General features: G+C 43.1%; 1 protein-coding gene across 1 annotated transcript in view; it reads left to right on the forward strand.

The window, feature by feature from the left end:
• LOC146839114 (uncharacterized) overlaps positions 1-19,780 on the forward strand; it is a 31,913-nt gene extending 12,133 nt beyond the window's left edge. The window contains exon 2 of the mRNA XM_085603103.1: positions 14,679-19,780. Within this exon, the coding sequence (XP_085459229.1) occupies positions 15,351-17,219 (1,869 nt within the window). The 5' untranslated portion in view covers positions 14,679-15,350 and the 3' untranslated portion in view covers positions 17,220-19,780. The remainder of the gene's footprint in view (positions 1-14,678) is intronic.
• Positions 19,781-22,611: the final 2,831 nt, after the last annotated feature.

Below are 22,611 nucleotides of genomic sequence, written 5' to 3' on the forward strand. Positions count from 1 at the left end.
TCCTGATGTAGCTGGGACGTTGCTGAATAATCCCAACAAAGCTTCCTGCTCCCCCCTGCTTCAGGAGGGCTCGGCGTATGTTTTAATTTAGATTTTGTCTTTTTCCTATGTGACACCTTATGTGTAATAGGCGCCTTCTGTACCGATGAGCTCACAGCAGAGTCCAGATCAGAATCAGAGCTGGTATTCTCGCTCCCCTCACTAGACAAGAAAGAGTCTGAATCGTCATTTAAGGAAAAAAAACATTCACCATCTGGGGTTCCAGGGACTCCTCGCCTAGGTAGCAATAGCTGGGACTGATTATAAGCCGAGCAATGAGCCTGAGCCTGTGCGGTTGCCCCTGCGGGTGCCCCTTTAAGACCTGACTGCTCATGACTCATTGAGGACTCTGTCAGACCTATTGGTATATTCTGAACAAAATCCCCGCTTTTTCCTGCCATACTATCAGACAAGGTCTTTTCTCCGGCCGTTTGCTCGCCAGGCTTACTCAACAGTGACTCATCAGTCACTGAGCTCGAGATCGACTTTCCCCCCCGACTCGAAGAGAGTACCTGCACCGTTGTATCCGGTTGCCTAGCACCAGCAGCCTCGTCGGGTAGTGGAACTGACGACGCCTCGTCTGTTTCCTTGAGAACGCCTCCGCCTTGTAACTCGTCAGTTTCCAGTGCTTTAGCCTTGAATGACTCGTGTACCGAAGGCTGCCTGGGATCCTTGGTTGATTTGCTTTTGCCTCCGTCGAGTCCTGTCTTCGCTGCTGGGACTGATTTGCGGGCACCAGCGTCTTTCCCTCCTCCCGCTGTGACAGCTCCGACGCTTCCAACACCAACATCATGCCGCGGGTCGTCTGGTTTCCTCGGAGCTCTCCGTGCCTGCGCTCCACGTTGCATAGGATCTTTGCCGGCATCAGCGTCCGGACGGTCCTTATGAGTTAGATCCTCTTTGAGCTGTTTAGGTCCCTTCGGCGCCATGATCCGGATAACTTGGTTCTGATGTTACTTTTATGTTCGGTTAGTCTGACTTTAATTTTTCTCTCAGTCTTTCCAACATAGGGTAAGCCAGAGGGACATTCAAGTAAGTAAATCAAGTTTTTGGAGTCGCATGTAGCAGTCGTGTGTAACTGGATTGGTGTGCCTTTGATAGGATGCAAAATCTGTGTGCCTTTAATGACATTGTTACAATGCCCGCAATTCAGACAATGAATTGTACCTCTGCACGTGCCGGCTGTAGATTTTGTTGGATGAGATAGCAATTCTTTCAGGTTACTTGTACGTTGTACGTTGATATACGAAAAGTGGTTGAGAATTGAATATCCCGTTAAAATCGCTTTCATTACGAATCATAGGCCAGTATTTCAAAATCACTCTTTTGATTTGTTGACTCTTGGTGGAAAATTTTGAAACAAATACCGGTCTGTTAGTTGTATCTGGTTTCGTAGATTTGTTAAGTAATTGCAATCGTCCAACCGATTTTGCTCTATCAATAGCTTGAGTAATAACGTTGTCAGGATATTTTCTTTCTATGAATTTGGAAATAAGAAGTTCTTTGGTTTTTTTTTCAAAAATTTCCGTGGTAGATGAAATGCGTTTAATCCTTAACGTTTGAGAGTACGGTAGGTGTCTTTTCAGGGAAAACTGATGGCAACTGTTGAAATGGAGAGTGTTATTTCTGTCAGTGTCTTTCCTGTATACGTCGGTCATCAATTTTTTACCTTTTCTCATGACCAATACGTCCAAAAACGGTACTTGATGGAGATTCATGTTAAAGGTGAACTGGATTCTATCATCAATGGTGCTCAAGAATCTGAGAAAACAGTGCAAATCAGGAGAATCGCCATGCCATATCAAAAAGAAGTCATCTATATATCTCCATAATTGTAGAATCTTATCGCGCCACTCAGGATTGAATAAAATATGGTCACATTCAAATTTGTGCATGTAGAGATTCGCATAGCATGGAGCTGCACAATTGCCCATTGAAGTACCCGATAGTTGCTGAAAAAATTTGTTATTCCATCTGAAATAGCTATGATGTAGTGAAAATTGAAGCAATTCTAAGATAAAGACCTTAAGGTTGAACTCAAGGGGTTGTTCGATGAGGAAAGATTCAACTGCTTCAATACTATTTAGATGCGGAATGGATGTGTATAATGCACATACATCAATTGTGCATAAGATAATGGAATCTTCATCTTTAAATTCAATAGAATCGATTTTATTGAGAAAATCAGTGGTATCACGAAGATAAGTCGACATGTTTTGAACGATGGGTTGTAAATATTTGTCAATGTATTTACCAGTAGACTCATGTATGGTGTTGATAGTAGATACAATTGGTCGAAATGGTGGGTTGTGCAGGTGTTTGTGGACTTTGGGAAGCATATACAGCGTTGGACTACCAGGGTTCATAGGTAGTAGATACTTCTTGTCTTTATCTGTGATGGTACCCAAAGATCGCGCTTTGTCAACAATGGTGGTAAGAATTTTTAAAAATTCCACGGTAGGGTCCTGAGGGAGTTTCATATACGTGGGTTGATCTGATACGTGTTCAGAAACTTTCTGGTTGTAAAAAGAAGTGTCCATCACCACTAGGGCGCCTCCTTTGTGAGCTTTACAAAAAATGATGTCCTTGTTATTTGCAAGATTCAAGATGGTTTGTCTATCTTTGGTTGTCAAGTTCGTGAGTTTTTGGTTGGGCTTCTGATGTATGGATTTGAGTTCTTTTAGTACAATGGTTTCGAATGAATCTAAAATTTTATGGCTGGAGGGTGCCACGAATGTACTTGGGTGTTTCAAACCGGTGGTGGTATCCTGGGAAACTAAAGGTTGTTGAGGGATGATGTTGTTAAAAAAATAATTCAAACGGAGATTCCTCATGAATTTGAATAGAGAGATTTCTGTATCTAATCAGGGCTCGAAAAATTCACTCGACCGCTCGCATTTGCGAGTCAGATTAATTCAGGACGAGCTATTTTTAGGTCCTACTCGCCCTTACTGGTGAGTAGGAATACAAACTGACACTTGACCTCTGCCTCTGAAAACAGGGGAAATGTGACAAGATAGCAAGATTTAAAGGCATCTTTATTACTCACAAAGTAAATGAGCAATAAAAATGCTTTTAAATCTTGTTAACATGTCACATTTGCTCAGCTTTCAGATTAGAGGTCAAGTGCATTTCAGTTGGGTCGAGGAGATTTTGTAGGTTACTAGACCTGCAGGTCTAGTGCATTTTTTATGATTTTTAGAGCCCTGCTAATTCGTTGGAGTGGTAAGTTGGTATGAAGGAAGTGCCTTTTTGTAGCCAGTTAATTTGAGAATTGGAGAGTGTAGTGTGGGATATGTTGATGATCAACGATGACTCCTTGTTGATTTCACCACAGGTTGCTCTTGTGTTCTTGCGCTTGCTCCTCCTGGTTCTACAGGGAGATCTTGGCCTGTCCCTAAAAAAGGTTGTCCTGCTTGGGAACGGGTTGTAGGAGTTTCTTGGGAACCTCTTTGTGGTTGACTGGCTTTATTGGTCGGGTGTAGGTCCTTCCTGGGCCTATCCGTCGAATCAGTGAATGTAGAGCTATCTCCATCGGAAGATCTATTGGTAAAAGGGCGTTGTTGTCTACGTTGTGCGTAAATTTCAACCCAGTTATATACTTCTCCCAACTTGTAGTCTATGGTATCACGTTTGTATTTCCGAATTTTTCTCTCGTTGATCTCACAAGTGTATTTATCTAGTTGAGAATTGACGTTAATGAGCATGCTCTCAAGTTCATCAGAGGATAATCGTGAATTTAAATCCTTCTTCAGTTGTAGTATTTCTTTGTCCAAATCCTCAAGAATTTTTGCGAGTTCATCAACAATGAGTAGAATGAGGTCCAAAGAACATTTATTGAGGATAGCATACCATTTTTCAGTGAATTTAGGGTTGTTTAGGTCTCGGCTAGCAAAGGCTGCGCTTGCGCAGTCTCGCTCGCGAGATTTAATGATTTCAGAAGTGGGGCTTGAACCCGCCCCTCTTCTTCCCTCTTCTCCATTGGCTGGCCTCTTAAATGCTGGTCAGCCATTGGAGAAGAGCTTTTTCTCTCCAAACAAGCCCTGTTTTTTTCGGATTCGGGGGCATGTTTTTTACTTTCTTTCTCTCCTCTGGAATGTAAACATTCCAGCAAATGGCAAGAGGAGAGAAAAAAACCACGCCCCCCAATCCGAAAATGACGCGCTGTTTCTCCGAGGCATTTCTGCTTGACCTCGGAGAAACATGGTTACAAAGTCAGCGAGCTACCTTTGCACCACGGGTCACCCACTCTTGCCCTCGCCCTCACTCACCGTCAGGGTGTCCTCGATGAACAGCGGGAACTTCTCCTCGCTGTCCCTGCAGACTGCGACCATGCGCGCCATCTCTCCTGCTTATTGCTGCTGCTCATCCGTTGGCAAATAGGGGGCGGGGCCGCACTCTTGGGGAGGGTTGTATCGCGGCACTCACAGCGCGAGATTTTTTTTGGGTTGCATATTTATATAGCGCGAACTTGACCCGAAGGTATTGGAGCGCTTTACACGAGCACAGTATGTACATTACACATTCAGGCACGGGGAGATTAAGTGATTCGTCCAGAATCACAGGATGTGGACGCGACCTCGAGGCTCGAACCGTGGTTTCCTGCACCAGAGGCGGCAGCTACGCGGACTGTGCTCTACCAGCTGCATGGTGGCTGGCCCTCCCTCTCAGGCACCGTGAATTCTGTAACACCGATGAGCTGGAAATCACTTCATCTCTGAACTTGACTCCCACTGAGTGTGGGCCCCTGGTGAAGGCAAGCTGAAGACTTGAACACTATGGAATACTCCTGTCATTTAAGTTCTTGGACCGCCCTTTGAGCTTAGTTTCTGTTTCTATATACATACACGCGTTCCTTTTGGATCTGTAAACAGGGACGATCGTTAGATTTAAGTAAGAACTGGTAAATAAATCTTTGTTCGCATAGTTGAACAAGTGTGAGTATAACTCTGTTTTTATGACATCAATACATATCAATGTGATGACCACCTATATTTATCAGTAGTTAGCAACTGAAACGGTAATAGTAGTTACGTGGGACAAACTCAATATTTTACCGATTTGCTGCCTCAAGTTGGCAGATTATACTGAGAAAAAACATTTGCGCAATGGCCGCCTTCTTTCACTGAATCGAGCCTCCCCCGGCCCCCCGCTCAGCCTGCCTGCCTGCCTCTGTAGTCCTTCTTTCCTGTTTCTGGCTCCCGGCCCTGAGGGCGGAGGGACGGGTGACAGCAGCAGAGGGCGGGGCGCAGTGACAGGCCCTCGGCCGCCGCTCCTCAGTCCTCACCCAGCTGAAGTCACTTACCCAAGTCACTGGAGGATCCTGCAGAGCACGGTGTCCGTCGCCATGGACTCTCAGAAGGTGAGGCTTCAGCACAGTCCCACACCGGGCTGCCACAGTGTGCGCCTGAAGGGTGTGTCTAGTGTTCCTGTCTTAAGTGGTCCCCAGGATTTGAGAGATGCTGATGTTCTACTGCCCCTCTCCTGCTTCCCCCCTGAGGGGCGAATGCGCCGCCCTGGGCTACCAGAGTTAGGAGTCACCCCTACCTAGCCCGTTACTGCTTTTGCCACCGTCGACCAGTGTTAAAGAATGCACAATCTAACGGTTTCACTAACAGACATGCATACAACCCATTTGTATTTTGTGCAATATTTAAAAATAAAATGCACGTGATTCACACGCTTCAGAAAGAGTGAACAGTACGGTATGCACATTTTGTTTTCAATATCCCCAGGCAAGTATAATGAATTGCTTTTTAACACGTGCATGTACCACCGCTTTTACACACCAGCGCCTCGGACTGAACTCAGTCCCCAGTCCTTCATCTCCTCCAGACAGAGCAGCAACTGCAGGGTGTCCCACCCCACACACATCAGGTGCAGAGCTCCTCATGCAAATTCTCCAGCTTCCCTCCCAGGCAGGTACTTCTTTTTAAGGTATAGCCTGGATCTTTTCATTAAAGTCTGGTTCTGTATGTGTGTGTGGCTGTGTGTGTATGTGGCTCTGTGTAAGTATGTGTGGCTTTGTGTGTGTGGCTCTGTGTGTGTGTGGGTGGCTCTGTGTGTGTGTGGGAGGCTCTATGTGTGTGTGTGTATGTGTGTGCCTCTATGTGTGTGGCTCTGTGTGGGTGGCTTTTTTTGTAGTTGGCTCTATGCGTGGGTGGCTCTGTCTGTGTGTGGGTAACTCTGTGTGTGTAGGTGGCTCTATTTGTGTGTGGGTTGCTCTATGTGAATAGCTCTGTGTAGGTGGCTATGTGTGGGTGGCTCTGTGTGTGTGGGTGGCTTTGTGTGTGTGTGGCTGTGTGTGGGTGCAAATGCAATAGGTCTCGCATTTGAGAGAGATTAAGCTATTGACATTGTAATAAACAAAAATAATGTCGTGAGCAATGCCAATAGCTCTAACTTTAACAATGCCGAGACCATTGCATTGTAAATGCTTGTTTTGCAAAGTGTTGACTTTAATGAGATTCTAAGCCCTCGTGGAATTCTCTGTGCTCTATGGTATCTCAGTAATGTACTAGCGTGCAGTCGTTGGTTTATTTCTCTTTTGGAAATGTAAAGTAATTGTTTTAACATGCTTTGAGTTGAAGCTGTGCTGGTTGCTGCAGGGTCTGTGTCTTGAATAAATGCGTAAATGCGATTCGTTTCTTCGGCTGAATGCAGAGACACCCCCCACGACCTTAGAGCCTCTGGCACAAGTACGGTGGCACTTTGTGAATTCTCATTGTGGAAATTCCACCTCGAGTGCAGAGACTCTCCCACGACTGCAGGGCTTCTGCCATGAGTACAGAGCCACAGAGGCACTTTGTGGCTTCTCATTGCGTAGATTTCACCCAAGTGCAGAGACTCTCCCAAGACTGTGGGGCCTCTGCCAAGAGTACAGAGGCACTGTTTGAATTCGTATTGCGGAGATTCCTCATCTCGTGCAGAGACTCTCCCATGACTGAGGGGCCTCTGCAACGAATACAGAGGCAGTGTGGGAATCTCATTGCGGAGATTCCGCTTCGAGTGCGGAAACTCTCCCACGATTGCTGGGCCTCTGCCACGCATACGGAGGTACTATGTGAATTCTCATTGCATAGATTCCGCCTTGAGGGCAGAGACTCTCCCACGACTGCGGGGCCTCTGCAACGAGTACGGAGGCACTGTGTGAATTCTCATTGTGTAGATTCTGCCTCGAGTGCAGAGACTCTCCAGCGACATCATTCAGGTGTAGCGAGAATGTGCTGTGCACTATGGTGGTGCTTCAGGTGTAGCGAGTATGTGCTGTGTACTGTGGTGGGGGCTTGGGGTGTATTGAGTTTTTGCTGTGTACTGTGGTGGGGGCTTCGGGTATAAGAAGTATGTGCTGTGAACTGTGTTGAGGGCTCCGGGTGTAGCGAGTATGTGTATTGTGGTGGGGGCTTTAGGTGTAGGGAATATGTGCTGTGTACTGTGGTGGGGGCTTTGGGTGTAGCAAGTATGTGCTGTGTACTGTGGTGGGGCCTTCGGGTGTAGGTGCTGTATACTGTGGTGGGGGCTTCAGGTGTAGTGAGAATGTGCAGTGTACTGTGGTGGAGGCTTCGGATGTGGCGAGTATGTGTTGTGTACTGTGGTGGGGGCTTCGGGTGTAACGAGTATGTGCTGTGTACTGTGGCGGGGGCTTCGGGTGTAGTGAGTATGTGCTGTGTACTGTGGTGAGGGCTTCGGGTGTAGGGAGTATGTATACTGTGGGGGGGCTTCAAGTGTAGGGAGTATGTGCTGTGTACTGTGGTGGGGGCTTCGGGTATAGCGAGTATGTGCTGTGTACTGTGGTGGGGCTTCGGGGGTAGGGAGTATGTGCTGTATACTGTGGCAGGGGCTTCGGGTGTAACGAGTATGTGCGGCTTCAGGGTGTAGCAAGTATGTGCTGTGTACTGTGGTGGGGCTTCGGGTGTAGCGAGTATGTGCTGTGTACTGTGGTGAGGGTTTCAGGTGTAGGGAGTATGTGCTGTGTACTGTGGTGGGGGCTTTGGGTGTAGCGCATATGTGCTGGTCACTGTGGTGGGGGATTCAAGTGTAGGGAGTATGTGCTCTTCTGTGGTGAGGGCTTTGGGTGTAGCGCATATGTGCTGTTCGCTGTGGTGGGGGCTTCGGGTGTAGGGATTATGTACTGTGTAATGTGGTGGGGGCTTCGGGTGTAGCGAGTATGTGCTGTGTACTGTGGTGGGGGCTTCGGGTGTAGCGAGTATGTGCTGTGTACTGTGGTGGTGCTTCAGGTGTAGCGAGTATGTGCTGTGTACTGTGGTGGGGGCTTTGGATTTAGCGATTATGTTATTTTGCACTGTGGTGGGGGCTTCGAGTGTAGCGAGTATGTGCTGTGTACTGTGGTGGGGGCTTTGGGTGTAGCGAGTATGTGCTGTGTACTGTGGTGGGGGCTTCGGGTGTAGCGAGTATGTGCTGTGTACTGTGGTGCGGGCTTTGGGTGTAGCGAGTATGTGCTGTGTACTGTGGTGCGGGCTTCGGGTGGATTGAGTTTGTGCTGTGTACTGTGGTGGGGGCTTCGGGTGTAGGGAGTATGTGCTGTGTACTGTGGGGGGCTTCGGGTGTATTGAGTTTGTGCTGTGTACTGTGGTGGGGGCTTTGGATGTAGGGAGTATGTGCTGTGTACTGTGGGGGGCTTCAGGTGTAGGGAGTATGTGCTGAGTACTATGGTGAGCAGAGTGTAGGATCAGATGTGGTGCATGGGGGGGCAACCAGTGGCAGTAAACTAAGTAGATGCTAATAGCATTTATAGGACAGATCACAAAATAGCTGTCCTATAAACACCAAAAATATATAAACACCAACTTGGGAAAGGGGAAGCACAACGAAACCATTTCAGTCCCCCAAACATATGCGTTAAGGGAATAGTTATATGGGTGCAGCCATTTCGAAGAGAGGATTCCAATCCAGTTGTTGAACCAGTATAGCTCGTGGAGTTGGGCCAACCCATACAGGAAAATAATATAGGGAATCAAGGAACCACGGGATTCGGGGGGTGCTGTGACGTGCAGAGGAAGAGGCCGAGCGGCATAATAAAACAGTGTCAGTGGAGGCTTCATGCAGTACATGTCAGGCAGACATTGGTCAAACGTAGCACGCTATAAAGTTTGATACATTGAACTATTTCGATTTACTTGACATATAGTAGGTGTGCACTATCCACTCTTCCACTGCATTTTCATGTAGCCAGGGAAATAAGATAGTAATTTGGGGGGTTCTCCAACAGCTGTGTTCCAGGTAGAAACGATGTTATCCCAGATCTTCGGTAGATTGTGCTGTAAAAACCGGTGGTGTCAGTGAATCAGAGCCAGGACCATCAGACATCTGATCATCGTCATAGCCAGTGCCTCTTGTTGATCCTTCCAACTCTGGGCAAGTGTGAGAGGTCTGCACCTCGGTCCCCATTGAGCAGTCTCTGGACAGTAGCTGTGACCTGGATTATTCGGGTAGCAGTAGGAGATGGGGATGGGGAGCGATTCAGCACTCTTTTGTCAGAGGTTTCCACCCAGTCCCATGCAGCCTCCGGCTCTGTGAAAAAGTCACATAATTTCTTTTTGACTTAGATAAACAAGGCTCTTTGCTGTTGGACTGCCAATACATCACTTTTGCTGTATTGTTCCTGATGGTTCCCTTCTCACAAGCCGCAGATAGTATTGCATATCGGTCGCGATAGTTAAGTAGTTTCATCACCATGGGTCTGGTGGAGGTGGGCGTGTGGCCGGGACTCTATGTGCTCATTCTATCACAAAATGTGGAGAGAGGGCCTCAGGTGCAAGATCCTGTTTCATCCAGCGTTCCAATAAGGCCACAAGGTTGTTTTCTCCACTTCCTTTCGTAAGCCTATAATACAGATGTGGTTGCAGCAGGAGCGTCCTTCATCTAATTTGCTTTCAGCAATGCGCAATTGCTCCACAATCGTTTGAGTCTGTTTGCCATGTTGCAGGTGGATGGTTGAAAGTCTTCAATAGCCAGAGTTTTTGTGTTAATTCTGTCTGAGAGTTTTTGTTGATTTTCCCAGAGAATTGCCAGATCATTAGTGAAGGAATCAAATTTGGGCTCAAAGGCTTCTCTGGACTCTGAAATTTCTGCTAGAATCCTATCTAGTATATCTGGTGGGGTGCTTGTCTCTGTACGTGATTCCAACCTTCCCGGGTGGTCCGAAGTTGTTGTAATTTGATCCCACTTTGTTGATGCGAGTGTTGACATTAGGCCAGGTGTCAGGGTTAAGGTATAAGAGGGGATGTTGTTCCTTGGCTTTCATATCCCTTTTTGTTTGCACATGTAAAGAAAGTGTGCAATGCATGGCGTATCTAGAGGTGGGGGTAAAGTGAAATCAGGACAGAGTTTATGCAACACAGGTAACTTGTGGGCATCTGTATAAAGCGTTTTTGCGGTCTCAAACAGCCCGATTAACAGAATCGGGTTGTTTGCAACCGGATAAATGCCTTTTCAAATGTACAAAATGCGATTCGGTAACTTGTTACCCAATCACATTTTGCATTTGCGATTTGGTATTTGGAAGGGGCGTGTTTAGGGCGTCCCTTCCAAATACCGAATTGGTATGGTATGTATTACTGTTTTGCGACCCCTTTCCCTTTGAGAATGTAAATGTAGAAATTTTTAAGAGCAGGCAGTGGTTTCAATTTTTAAGGAAAATTAATTGACTAAAAAAAAATTTGCGTTATTAAGAGCAGTCACAGATATGGTGGTCTGCTGACCTTAGCACACCACCATCCCTGTGATTGCTATGATATACTGGGTTGCAGTATTTATGAGGTAGGTCGATTTGCGACCTACAAGCCATCCCTAAATTAAACTCAATGAAAGTGGTTTCCTAATTGCGATTCCTAATGTTTGTAAGTCTGGTCCTTGGAGACCTGCCACGCCCATGTATCATTTGTATTATCAAATATGGACGGGTGAGTAGTAGAAACTATGGTTATGGGGAGCTCCCTCATTCACAAATCTAGATATTATAATTGACTCTCACTGATGTTTCACAGCGCTTGGCTCACTCTCCATGTTTTAATCCCCAATTCATTTTAGTACTAATTGCGAGGGATAGGCCTCACCTAGGTGACTCAAATGCCCTGTACTCCTTGCCGCCACCAAAATAAGTCTCTTTGGTCCCCAGCAATAGTCGGTAGAGGCCACCACCTACCATTCTCTTTCAGCAGGCCACCTCCATTCTCTTTCGGAAGGGCCCCCTTTGTGTTGCCACAATTCAGCCCAATTCAGTTCTAGATTTTATCCGTTTTTTGAAGCTGGGTTTCTTTTCCACTGGTCCACCCTTTTCTCCACCTGCTTTTTTTTCTGCTGTATGATTATGTTCTTGACCCAGTATGCGCTTCCTATGACATATGTTGTATGGATGCTCAGAGTTTAGATTTTCCAAGGTGTAAAGTGTCGGAAAGTCTCAACTTTATTAATACAGAAAGACTAGAATTGCATTGCCTTCGTAAACATAGTAATAAAAGGACAGCAATTCCTACAACCCATTGGAATTATGCCCATTCTTATAAAAAAGTACTGCAGATCCTGAGGACCTTAATAACATTTGGCCATTCACTAACATTTTAACTCTGTCGAAGCTCCTTGAGAAATGTGTACATGTCCAACTATGTAACCACATAGATAAATTCCAGCTACTAGATCAATTCCAATATGGCTTCCGTCAGGGTCAAGGCCCTCGTTCACATAGTCGATGACTCGCTTACAATGCTTGATCAGAACAAATCCTTCCTTCTTATCCTCGACCTCTCGTCAGCTTTTGATCCTGTCAAATATGACAATCTCCTGGACCTACTGGAACACAGGATGGAGCTATCAGGATCAGTCTTAAACTGGTTTGCTTGTTACTCCACAACAGAACACAAAGAATGAAAATCAATCAGTTACTTTTCCAAATCCACTCCATTCACACTAGGGGTCCCTCAGGGGTCCTCAATCTCACCCACACCCTTCAACTTGAGCCTCTAACGGAAATCTTCAAAGCATCTAACATTCATAATCACGTGTATGCTGATAGCACCCAATTAAACCTGAAAATTGCTTCCGCTGATGATATTAGGTCATGCAACAAAACTCAAAACTGGCTGACCTCCAACCATCTCAAACTTAACTCCCTCAAAAAAGAATTCCTCCTAATCTCCTTACCCAAGCACTCTTCCATCATTGAAGACTATATGAAACATCTAATGGCTCTCAACCCTTTGCGGTCTACCTAGCTACAGGTTGGCTCCTCTGAGGGCCTCTCTGAACTCGGCTACATGGCTCATCACAGGATCCAAAAAGCAGCCACATCTCAATGGATTTGAAATCCCTCAAGTGGCTCCCACGTGAGGCCAGGATACAGCTAAAAATTGCCTGCATGACCCATAAAGCCCTTCACTTCAAAGCATCTGTACCTCGCTCAAAAACTAGCACTATCTGTCGGTTTCAGATCCTTTAGGAGCTCCAGCACCTTGCTGCTGAAACCCAAAAAGCTTCAAAGAAAGAAAACGTTTAACTGTGCCTTCTCTGGTACTGCCCTGAGAATCTGGGACTCCCTGCCTCATGAAACCAGACTGAATCCCTCAACAGTGTCTTTCAAAAAAGAAGGGCAAACTTCACTGATGAATGCTTTTCTGAACTGGAAATTAGCCATTGCCTATTGTCCTGTGAGCCAGGTTCTGTACAGACTTCCTCTCCCAGCTTGGCGTTGCTACATCCTGTATCGTTCCTGAACATTTTGTTGTATTCAATACCCATGTTTTATTGCTTGTCTATGCTCTTGTGTATAGACCTTTTGGCTTTACGTTAGACTGGTCGTCCTCCACCAGCTCGCAGGTGACTGCCTGTATCTATCACAGCCATGTTGTTTGTTTGGCCTCACTCGTCTCCTTCTTATTTGTTCAAGACTGTTTCTAAAGCGCTCTGATACCCTCTTGGCTCATGTTTGCGCTATGTAAAACCTTATTTAAAAATTTTCTAAACCGGGTGCAGTTTTATGGCTCTCTAGACCTCATGTAATCCTCCCATGCTTGCAGCCAGCACTGTTTTCTGACGATGCACATTGGAAACAAAATGGAGAAAAATCAGTAAATTAAAAAGTATCAATAATAAGAAACATTCTAGTGAACCAATAAGAAAATAGACTTTTGGCAGTTAATGGCCAGTCGTGACAGGAGCTGAAAAAAGAACAGAAATACAGCATGGGAGGCATTATGACTCCAAGTCACAGCAACTGTAGGATAATACTAAGCCTTTAATGAAACAAAGTTTCTGATTCTAAAAACATGTTGAGCACACTGTACACCAAGGGTCTCATTCAGGTTTTGGCGGACGGCTTACTCCATCACAATGTGACAGGTATCGTGTCCAACTTAATGAAAGTGCATTATATCCTGTGGCATTTGTAGTAAGGTAGCTGTGGATATCTGTCACATTTGTGATGCAATAACCAGTCTGCCAAACTCCATATAAGGCCTCAAGTGTGCAACCAGCGTTTAAGAAGGAGAGAGAACCACCATTACAGGAAGGGGGCCTAGAAGCAGCTGTAGTCCCAGAGGTACTGGAAAAGACATCTGAGTTTGAGAGAGTGGACTGATGGAAATGAACCAGTTTCTCTACCAATGACTCATTCAGACACAAGTAGTATCCTGGCACCAAATGGCCAACATTAAGGCAAACACCGTTGTGAGGGAGAACAAGCAAAACACATAAGGATTATGCACATATCTGTGCTTGTTACTGGGATATGTCAAGTAAATTATTAGTTGTAATGGATTCGCTATAATAAGGACTAAATGACTGATGTCGTTGAATATTACATTATTTGAATCAATGTTTATTTGCCTTATCAGCGTGCACAATGTAAAAACAGGCCATTATAATGAATCCTTCTTTCTGTTTTACAAAAACGCCCTGTTAGGAGGTACAGCTTGAAATGCAACCGGATCCGCACTTTATCTACTTTAGGAAGAAGGAAGAAGTCTCTTATTTAAGTAAGAACCAGACCCTGGAACCTACACTAGTGTCAGGGTTATGGATATTATGGCAAGAGAAAATTCACCACAACCCACGATAATGCTCCAGTCGTCCCCCAAAATGCTTAAACCAAACCCTAGGAATATTGTGGGAAGTGACAAAGATAACTTAACAAAGAGCAAGGTAAAGACAGGAGTTGGCACTTCAGTTAATCCAGTGTGAACAGAAAAGTAATGTGAAGAAGAGTGCGAATTTAGTTACCTTTATTATATACTTCTTGAAGAGGTTCCTTTGTTATATACTTCATGAAACTAAAAAATACAGCACATCCTGATGCATCCCTTTTTCCACTATCTGTTCTTGTCTAAATGAAGTCTTTTCTATGTAACTCTTCCTAAAGCTGTAACTGTAGTATGTGGGTACTTCCTGAACACCCTTTCTTTACTAGGTTACTCTTTGAACACTGGTAAATCACCTCCTTTTCTGAAGTAAATAAGATATGATGTGTTCATCATAACTTTATGGTTAAATATCTATGTATGATGTGCATCCCTTGGTAATTTTCAAAGATAAAAAGACGAAATGTCTTTTACAACCAGTTAAATATTATGTAATCACATTCTGTTATGTGTCCATTTAGTGATTTTAAATCTCTTTGCTTCCAACAGGAAACAAGCCTTGAATGTACAATATGTTTATCAATAACGACAATAATACTATAAATCTACAAAAACAAGAAATAATGAGCTCCAAAATTCAAGAAAACATCAGCGCAATCTAAAACTGAGGACCCTGAACATAAACTGACAGATTCAGGGGAAAGCAGTCAAGAGCAATTCAGTGAGTGTAAAAGTCCGAGCTGTGCACCTCTGCGCCACAAAACCGAGAAATAACCTCTAGAAAATGAAGCTAACAACTCTAACAAACAACCTCAAGTGTAAATGTGTCCAACACCAGCTTTGATTATGAGGCTGGTATGATATGGCTAATGCTTTAGCTGTATTGTAACCTCTTTCTGGCCAAACCACAGCAACCAGAGAAAAGCACAACAGAGTGGAGCCAGACAACTGACGGGTAAAAGAAAGAGGAGTTCTACTATCTACAATATGACAGACTGTCCCAATTTACACCGACCAGAAGGAAGACAATTTTTTTCCCGCATGTGTGCAGAACCATTATCCAATCTAAAGATGCAATCTCCCACAAAGAAGCCTTAATTATATTATGAATGTTGCATTTATTTAGTGAGTATTGTATTTTATTGTTAAATCGGAAAGCAAGAGTCCAACATACCACACACATCAAGGGAATGTGAAAATAACACACGTTGTTTATCAAGCATGATAGCCCTTCAGGAAATGCAGTCATGGGATGTAGGCAAAAGTATACCTGATGCAGAGACCCTGACCAAGAAAGAGGAATCCAACACCTGCAGTGAAAGCCTTAGTTTGCCATCACCGCTAAAATGCCATCAGCAAATGCACACAGGAGAAAAAACGTGCAATTACCCTGAATGTGTAAAGAACTTTAGTCAGTTAGCACTCCTAAAAGAGCATCAGCGAACACACACGAGAGAAAAACCATACCATTGCACTGAGTGTGTGATGAGCTTTAGTCGTCTTTCACACCTCCAAACACATCAGCGAACACACACAGGGGAAAAACCATTCCATTGCAATGAATGTGTCAAGAGCTTTAGTCTGTCATCATATCTCCAAAGACATCAGCGAACACACACACTGGAAAAAACATTCAAGTGCAGTGATTGTGTCAAGAGCTTTAGTCGGTTATCAGATTTCCAAACACATCAGCGAACACACACAGGGGAAAAACCACACCATTGCAGTGAATGCATAAAGAGCTTTAGTCTGTTAACACATCTACAAAGACATCAGCGAACACACACTGGGGAAAAACCATACCATTGCAATGAATGTGTGAAAAGCTTCAGTCAGTTATCACACCTCCAAAAACATCAGCGAACACACACTGGGGAAAAACCATACGATTGCAGTGAATGTACGAAGAGCTTCAGTCAGTTATCACACCTCCAAAGACATCAGCAAACACACACTGGGGAAAAACCATACCATTGCAGTGAATGTGGAAGTAGTTTTAGTGACTCTTCAACATTAAGAAATCATCAGCGAACACACAAAGGGGAGTATGAGAATAAAACAAGTACTTCTTCATCTAGGTTGGCCCATCAGGAAACACAGTCATGGGAAGTAGACAAATATATACCCGACCCAGAGACACTAACCAAGAGAGAAGTATCAGACACATGCGGCAAGAGCATTAGTTTCTCACCGCAACTAAAATATCATCAGCGGACACACATACCGGAAAAACCATACCATTGCAATGAATGTGATAAGAGATTTAGTCAGTTAACACATCTCAAAAGACATCAACTAACACATGCTTGGGATAAACCGTACCATTGCAGTGAATGTGTGAAGAGCTTTAGTTGGTTATCAAACCTACAAATACATCAGCGGATACACACACAGGAAAAACCATACAATTGCAATGAATGTATGAAGAGCTTCAGTCGGTTATCACACCTCCAAGTACATCAGCGAACACACACAGGTGAAAAGCCATACCATTGCAGTGAATGTGTTAAGAGCTTCAGTCAGTTATCACACCTCCAAATACATCACCGGACACACACAAGGGAAAAGCCATACCATTGCAATGCATGTGGAAGTCGTTTTAGTGACTCTTCAGGATTAAGGTTACATCAACGAACACACACAGGGGAAAAACCATACCATTGCAATGAATGTGTGAAGAGCTTCAGTCGGTTATCAATTCTACGAAGACATCAGCAAACACACTCAGAGGAGAAACCATACCATTGCAATGAATGTGTGAAGAGCTTCAGTTGTTTATCAAATCTCCAAAGACATTATCGGACACACACTGGAGAAAAACCTTACCATTGCAATGAATGTGTGAAGAGCTTCAATTGTTTATCAAACCTCCAAAGACATCAGCGGACACACACTGGGGAAAATCCTTACAATTGCAATAATTGTATGAAGAACTTCAGTCAGTTATCACACCTCCAAAGACATCAGCGATCACACACTGGAGAAAAACCATACGATTGTAGTGAATGTGTGAAGAGCTTCAGTCAGTTATCACACCTCCAAAGACATCAGCAATCACACAAAGGGGAAAGGCCATTCAATTGCACTTAATGTGTGAAGAGCTTTTGTTGATTATCAAATCTACAAAGCCATCAGCGGATTAAAGATAATAAAGTTACAATTATGTGGGACATACAAATAACAGATATTATAAAGCAAATGACATAAGACCTGATTAGCAAGAAATAAGAAAAACACAGAGGTTTGTTAAATCATAAAAGTATCTATTCTCAGCTAATTTCTCTACACATAAGAAAAATTAAATGATTTACCCGGAAACATATTGGGACATTGGCACAATGTGGCCTAAAAGAAACATTGTTGGTTTTCATTCAGTAAATGAAGTTATAAAGAAAGTAATCTAAGCATTTAATATTTTTAGTGGACCAAAACATTTTAGATGAAAAATTGGGATATAAAATGAATGTATTTGCTATTAGGTAAACCAAAGAACCTTAAAACGTTTTAGTATTTGTCCCTGGTTCTCTGTAAAACAGGTGCTAGCTGATATGTTTATCAAGCTGGTGTGAGATACAGATGCAGCAGTCACCGCACCATGTCTATGTCAAGAAGTACTGGGACGAGGTCACTTTCATAACTTGTAAATGAAACATTTACTTGCTGTTAAGTGGCAGAATAAGCACTTCACTTCTAGGAAGCCAGAGTTCTGTCCATCATGGCATGTTTGTTATCAAAGGGTTTATGTAACAATGACAGTCAAGAGTCCCAGCACATGACTCAACAAAGACAACTTCCTAGCCACTTGGCTACCTGTCCTGCATGACATGGCAGTGGTCCTATGAGAGTTGTTGGTTGAGTGATAAGACACATGTCCCTTGCTTTCACTTCAGATGTACAGAAAAAGGAGGTACACACAGTCGCTGTGATAACCAGTTGCTGTGATACCAAGGCAACATATAAGATTGCAATTTGTCACCAGTCATGCGCTGAGCTGCATTTGCCTATGTATTGGTGCCTTTATCTAAAAATAAAAATATATATTAAAAAAAGCTAATGTTAGAAGTTATAAATATTTAATATTGTTCCTCCTAACATCAGATGAAAAAAATGTTCTGTAGTAATTGAACAAAAGTTTGAAACAAACAAACTTGAGAGGAATTGTCTAGGTTTGTGAGTTTTAAATCAAAAAATGACTTCATTAGCCTATTAATTCATGTAACACTTAGGGTGGAGGATGCTGCTGGTACATATTTCTGCAGGTTTTGTTTAATTATTGGTGTGAAAAATGATGGACTCCTTTAAGTTAGTCTGTGTATCTTTAAATGTTTAATAAATCATATTATCATTTTTAGACTTACAATGCATCTTATACTTTTGACGCAGAAGTTCCTTGTTTAAGTTAATGTTAAAATGCATTTTTGTCATGACGTATTCTTCTGCACTATTAATTTATACATTTCATGGAATATACATTAATTCTAAAATAAATCGTGGTTGATTCATTCACTCACATTCTGTGAACTCTTCTGTATGCACTTAGAGTGTTTGAATTGCTTGTGTTGTATACGGGTTACACCCATTTATTACGACATGATCTTTTGCTTTGGATCACCTGGTTTTTAAACTGCACATTTGACCCCCTCTGACAGGCCTAAACCTTGTTTTTAAATTAGTGTAAGTCATCGCTTTGTAGGCCTCATTAGGCAGGGTGCAGATATTTAAAAGTAGTGCATGTAGAAATTAATATTGAACATGGCCTTACAATGAAATGTCCCCAAAAATGATTTTTACTGTTGCAAAGCTGGCTGCTGCCATAGGCAATCATTGGGCTTCATTGGTACTTGCTAAATTTGGATTGGTAGCTGCTCGAAAAATACTTCTGACACTTTTTTAGTGCTAACTGTTTTTATGCAGTATTTTACACATATTGTCTACAGCCGTCCGACTGCTGTAGAGCAAGTAAAGAGCATAGTTAATTACAACTGTAATAACCATGGATTACCCCCTCCCTCACCCATCTAAACCCTGTTGCTCTAGTAAGATGATGTGGTGAAATAAGTGCTTTGCAACATGGTCCCAGTGCCCCCACGTCCTGGGAATGTGTTGAGGAGGTGTTGTGTGTCGATTTAGATTCCGTATATAGGTTTCCCAATTTATGCCCTTATATAGGTACAATTCATATTGCCCTTATTTGGGCATAGAAAATCCAGCCCTTATTTAGGCATTGTCCATGCTAACCAAATACAGGCATGGTCTCCTACATCTGTCAATCCATGTCACAACGAGTTCTTGGAAAACCAGACTCTTAAACCTTTAGGAATTTCCATTGCTTGGATATTGATTTCTCCAAGAACTCATTTAGTATGCATGAACATCTATTCCTTAGGGGTTCATTCATGATGTTCCGATGCCTGACTTTTATGTAAATACATGCATTCCTAAACACCTTCAAGGTATAAATATACCTGCACTTGCCCTGGCAAACCACGGTTCCGGTACGGTCCAGTTCAACTGCCTACTTGCGTTTCGCCACAGCAAGATTGGAAGGAGATCGAGTTCCCGCCTGATGCACTGACCAGACGCTGTCATCCTCCTCGCAGAGAATCCAGCTCCAGTGTTTCTGAATCCCCTTGCGGGGTGTTAGATATCGAGTCCCGGAAAGAGATTCCAACCTCACACATTCTAAGGTATGGAGCAGACTAGAACTTAGAGAAACTTTTGGCAACTCTTGGCAAAACTAAAACTATAGCTAGCTATACTTTAGAAAACAGCACCTACTTCTTACCTCATACTACATTTAGGTTAGGTACACTGGGGTAGAACTATTTAGAAGCATCAGATGAGTATTCACATTTTAGCCTGTGTTATTTATGTATGTATTTTATGAATATATGTCATAGCTACAAACCATGCTATTGCAGTATTATTTTATCTTACTGCTAACTCTGTACGTATTGTACTTCACATCCTGTCTTACGATTGTAGCAGTTCATATCTCTTGCATGAGAAATAAGACTGTTCAATAAACCCCCTTTTTATTGAAACGCCCGTCTCTCTATTTCTGTGCAACTCTGTAGAAACAAAGCATGCACGATTGACTGAGTGAAACTGTTATCTATTGTTTCCACGGTTCTGAGATTGTTCCGACTCTAAGGGAAACAAAGTTGTCATGTTTATGCAGTTGTCAGAAACTAATCCCTTCTTGTATATTCAAGAAGTTTCTAGTGACCTCTGAGTTATGTGGCACACACAAGTAATTAAGTTTGATGTACTCGATAGACACATACTGACCTCAGTCCTATGTCAAAACTATAGTGTATATTATTCCAATGCCCAGAGCCTATCAGGGGTGTAGGAACTACACTACAGGCGCCTAACCGTTTGGTAAGGCACTAATTTAACGCTAGATACTGAAGTATGTCAGTCGTGCTTTTCTCAGTGATCCCTACTCATAATACTCCATAAAACGTCTGGAGTGGGTAGGGATAATATCCGTCATAGCTGAGTAGGACAAAAATCCTATATATTAGCTGTTTGGTTTGTTCAACGTTGAAGGATACAGTGTTTCAAAATATTGTGCTCCTTATCTTTGTTCCCTTGAAACTTGTTCTGAAACTTTCATTAAACAATGACCAAAAACGGCACAAACACCGATACTGGTGGAGCTGTACCGCAACAGCTTTTGATTTGACAGGTTTTGATGAAACCGATGAAAATGCGAAAATCATCGCTCCAAATTTAAGGAGAGCCATCACTCTAAAACTTATAAAACATGGCCTAACACCAAGAGGTAGTAGAGCAGTTTTTGTGATAGAGGCACATGAATCTCACCAGTAACTAAAACGTTTCACTTCTACAAAGAAGATGAACCACATGAGGAATATATTCCTTTCGAGGATATTGAAATTCCATTCACATACCAGGAGCATGATCTCTGGTTTGAAGGCGCCCTGAAACATTACAATCACATCACCAGGCTCGGTCCACTAGGTAGACCAGGAGCAACATGGCCGATTTTAGCCGGCTACACACCTCATCCTGATATTGAAGAAATGACAGATGTAGAATTACTTGCTCAACTCAAAGAGTTGATCAAAATTTATAGACAATTGGTTCAATATGTCATGAGGACTTTCACAGTCCAACCAACAATAGCAATTCCAAGACAAACCTCTCACCAGGGAATGCGCTAAAAATCACTCCACAGACTTTACACACAGTCATGGGTAAAATGCCCACAAAACGTGAACAAATTCCATTCTGGATAGCTAAAAAAATTACTCAAATCAAAGCAGTATTTCCTAATACCAGCCCTTATGAGAAACACAGAATTCTAACAATCTGTTTACCAATGGGGATCACACCATATCTGGAAGACTGCACCACTTGGGGCACAGTCTTTGCTGCAATCTACACAACAACACATGGTGTTCCGTCTATGGCGGTCAATACCTGATGTCCTGAAACAGATTCAAAACGAATACGGGGCAGAGCCTGCTCTGAATTTAGGTATGAAGTTACTTAAACATTTCGACCAGGTCTCAACGATAATATTATCTAATATTAAAGGAGGAGCAGCATCAGTGGCAATCAGCCAGAAATTAAGGGAATTTGATGTAACAGAACAACCACAAGAAATAGCCAGAATAATTGAAAAATCCTATGAAGAATTAGGCAGAGACACAGACAGTTTGGGAGGGAAACCAGTTAAACCACAACTGTCTTAAAGTCCTGAAAAGGCCTTTACTAAAAACAATCCTACCTCTTCTAAAAAGAAGTGGGATAATAACATACAACATTCAAAAGAGAAAGATTCTCAATCCCAAGGTAGGTCTCCTCAAAAGGAGCCCTCTGAAAGGAGGTATAACTTCAGGAATAGGGATAATTTGAGAAAACCTGACAGGTATCAAGATACTGATACATGTTCCTCTTGTACCTTTCAGATATCATCACAGACATCCGAAAGAAGAGGGCGGTCAGAGAACAAAGAAGAATGCGTGATGTCCAAAGACGATCAACACGTAAAGAAAAACAAACCAAAACCTAAATTCTCCAAAAAGAAGGTACCAGGTCTGAAGATCAGACATGCCATGGATTCTGAGAACACAACTCAAGAACGGAGAATGGGCTCAGACAATGTTGGACAATGCAGCAGAAGTTAAAGTAACTCGCCAGAACCTGAAGGGGCTTCTGGAAACAGTGGACTTGAATGAGGACATTCAAGTTGAAACTGCAGATACCAGGGTTAGTTCTCTGCATAGGTTATATGAAATAACACTCCGGAGGGAGGGAGACATACCAAGAAAAGTGAAAGCACTCTTTTGGGAGTGACTTTCAAAGGGTTATGATATACTTCTAGCAGAACAAGACTGGCCACCAGAATTTTTCAGGGAGTGCCCACATGGCGAAGACATCGTTATTGAAATAAAATACTGTTCAAAGCCGGAGGGTCCCAGGGAAGTTTAAAGACCACACAGGATTT

Source organism: Triturus cristatus, chromosome 4_2, assembly GCF_964204655.1.
Source record: "Triturus cristatus chromosome 4_2, aTriCri1.1, whole genome shotgun sequence".
In the NCBI taxonomy this organism is placed as follows: domain Eukaryota; kingdom Metazoa; phylum Chordata; class Amphibia; order Caudata; family Salamandridae; genus Triturus; species Triturus cristatus.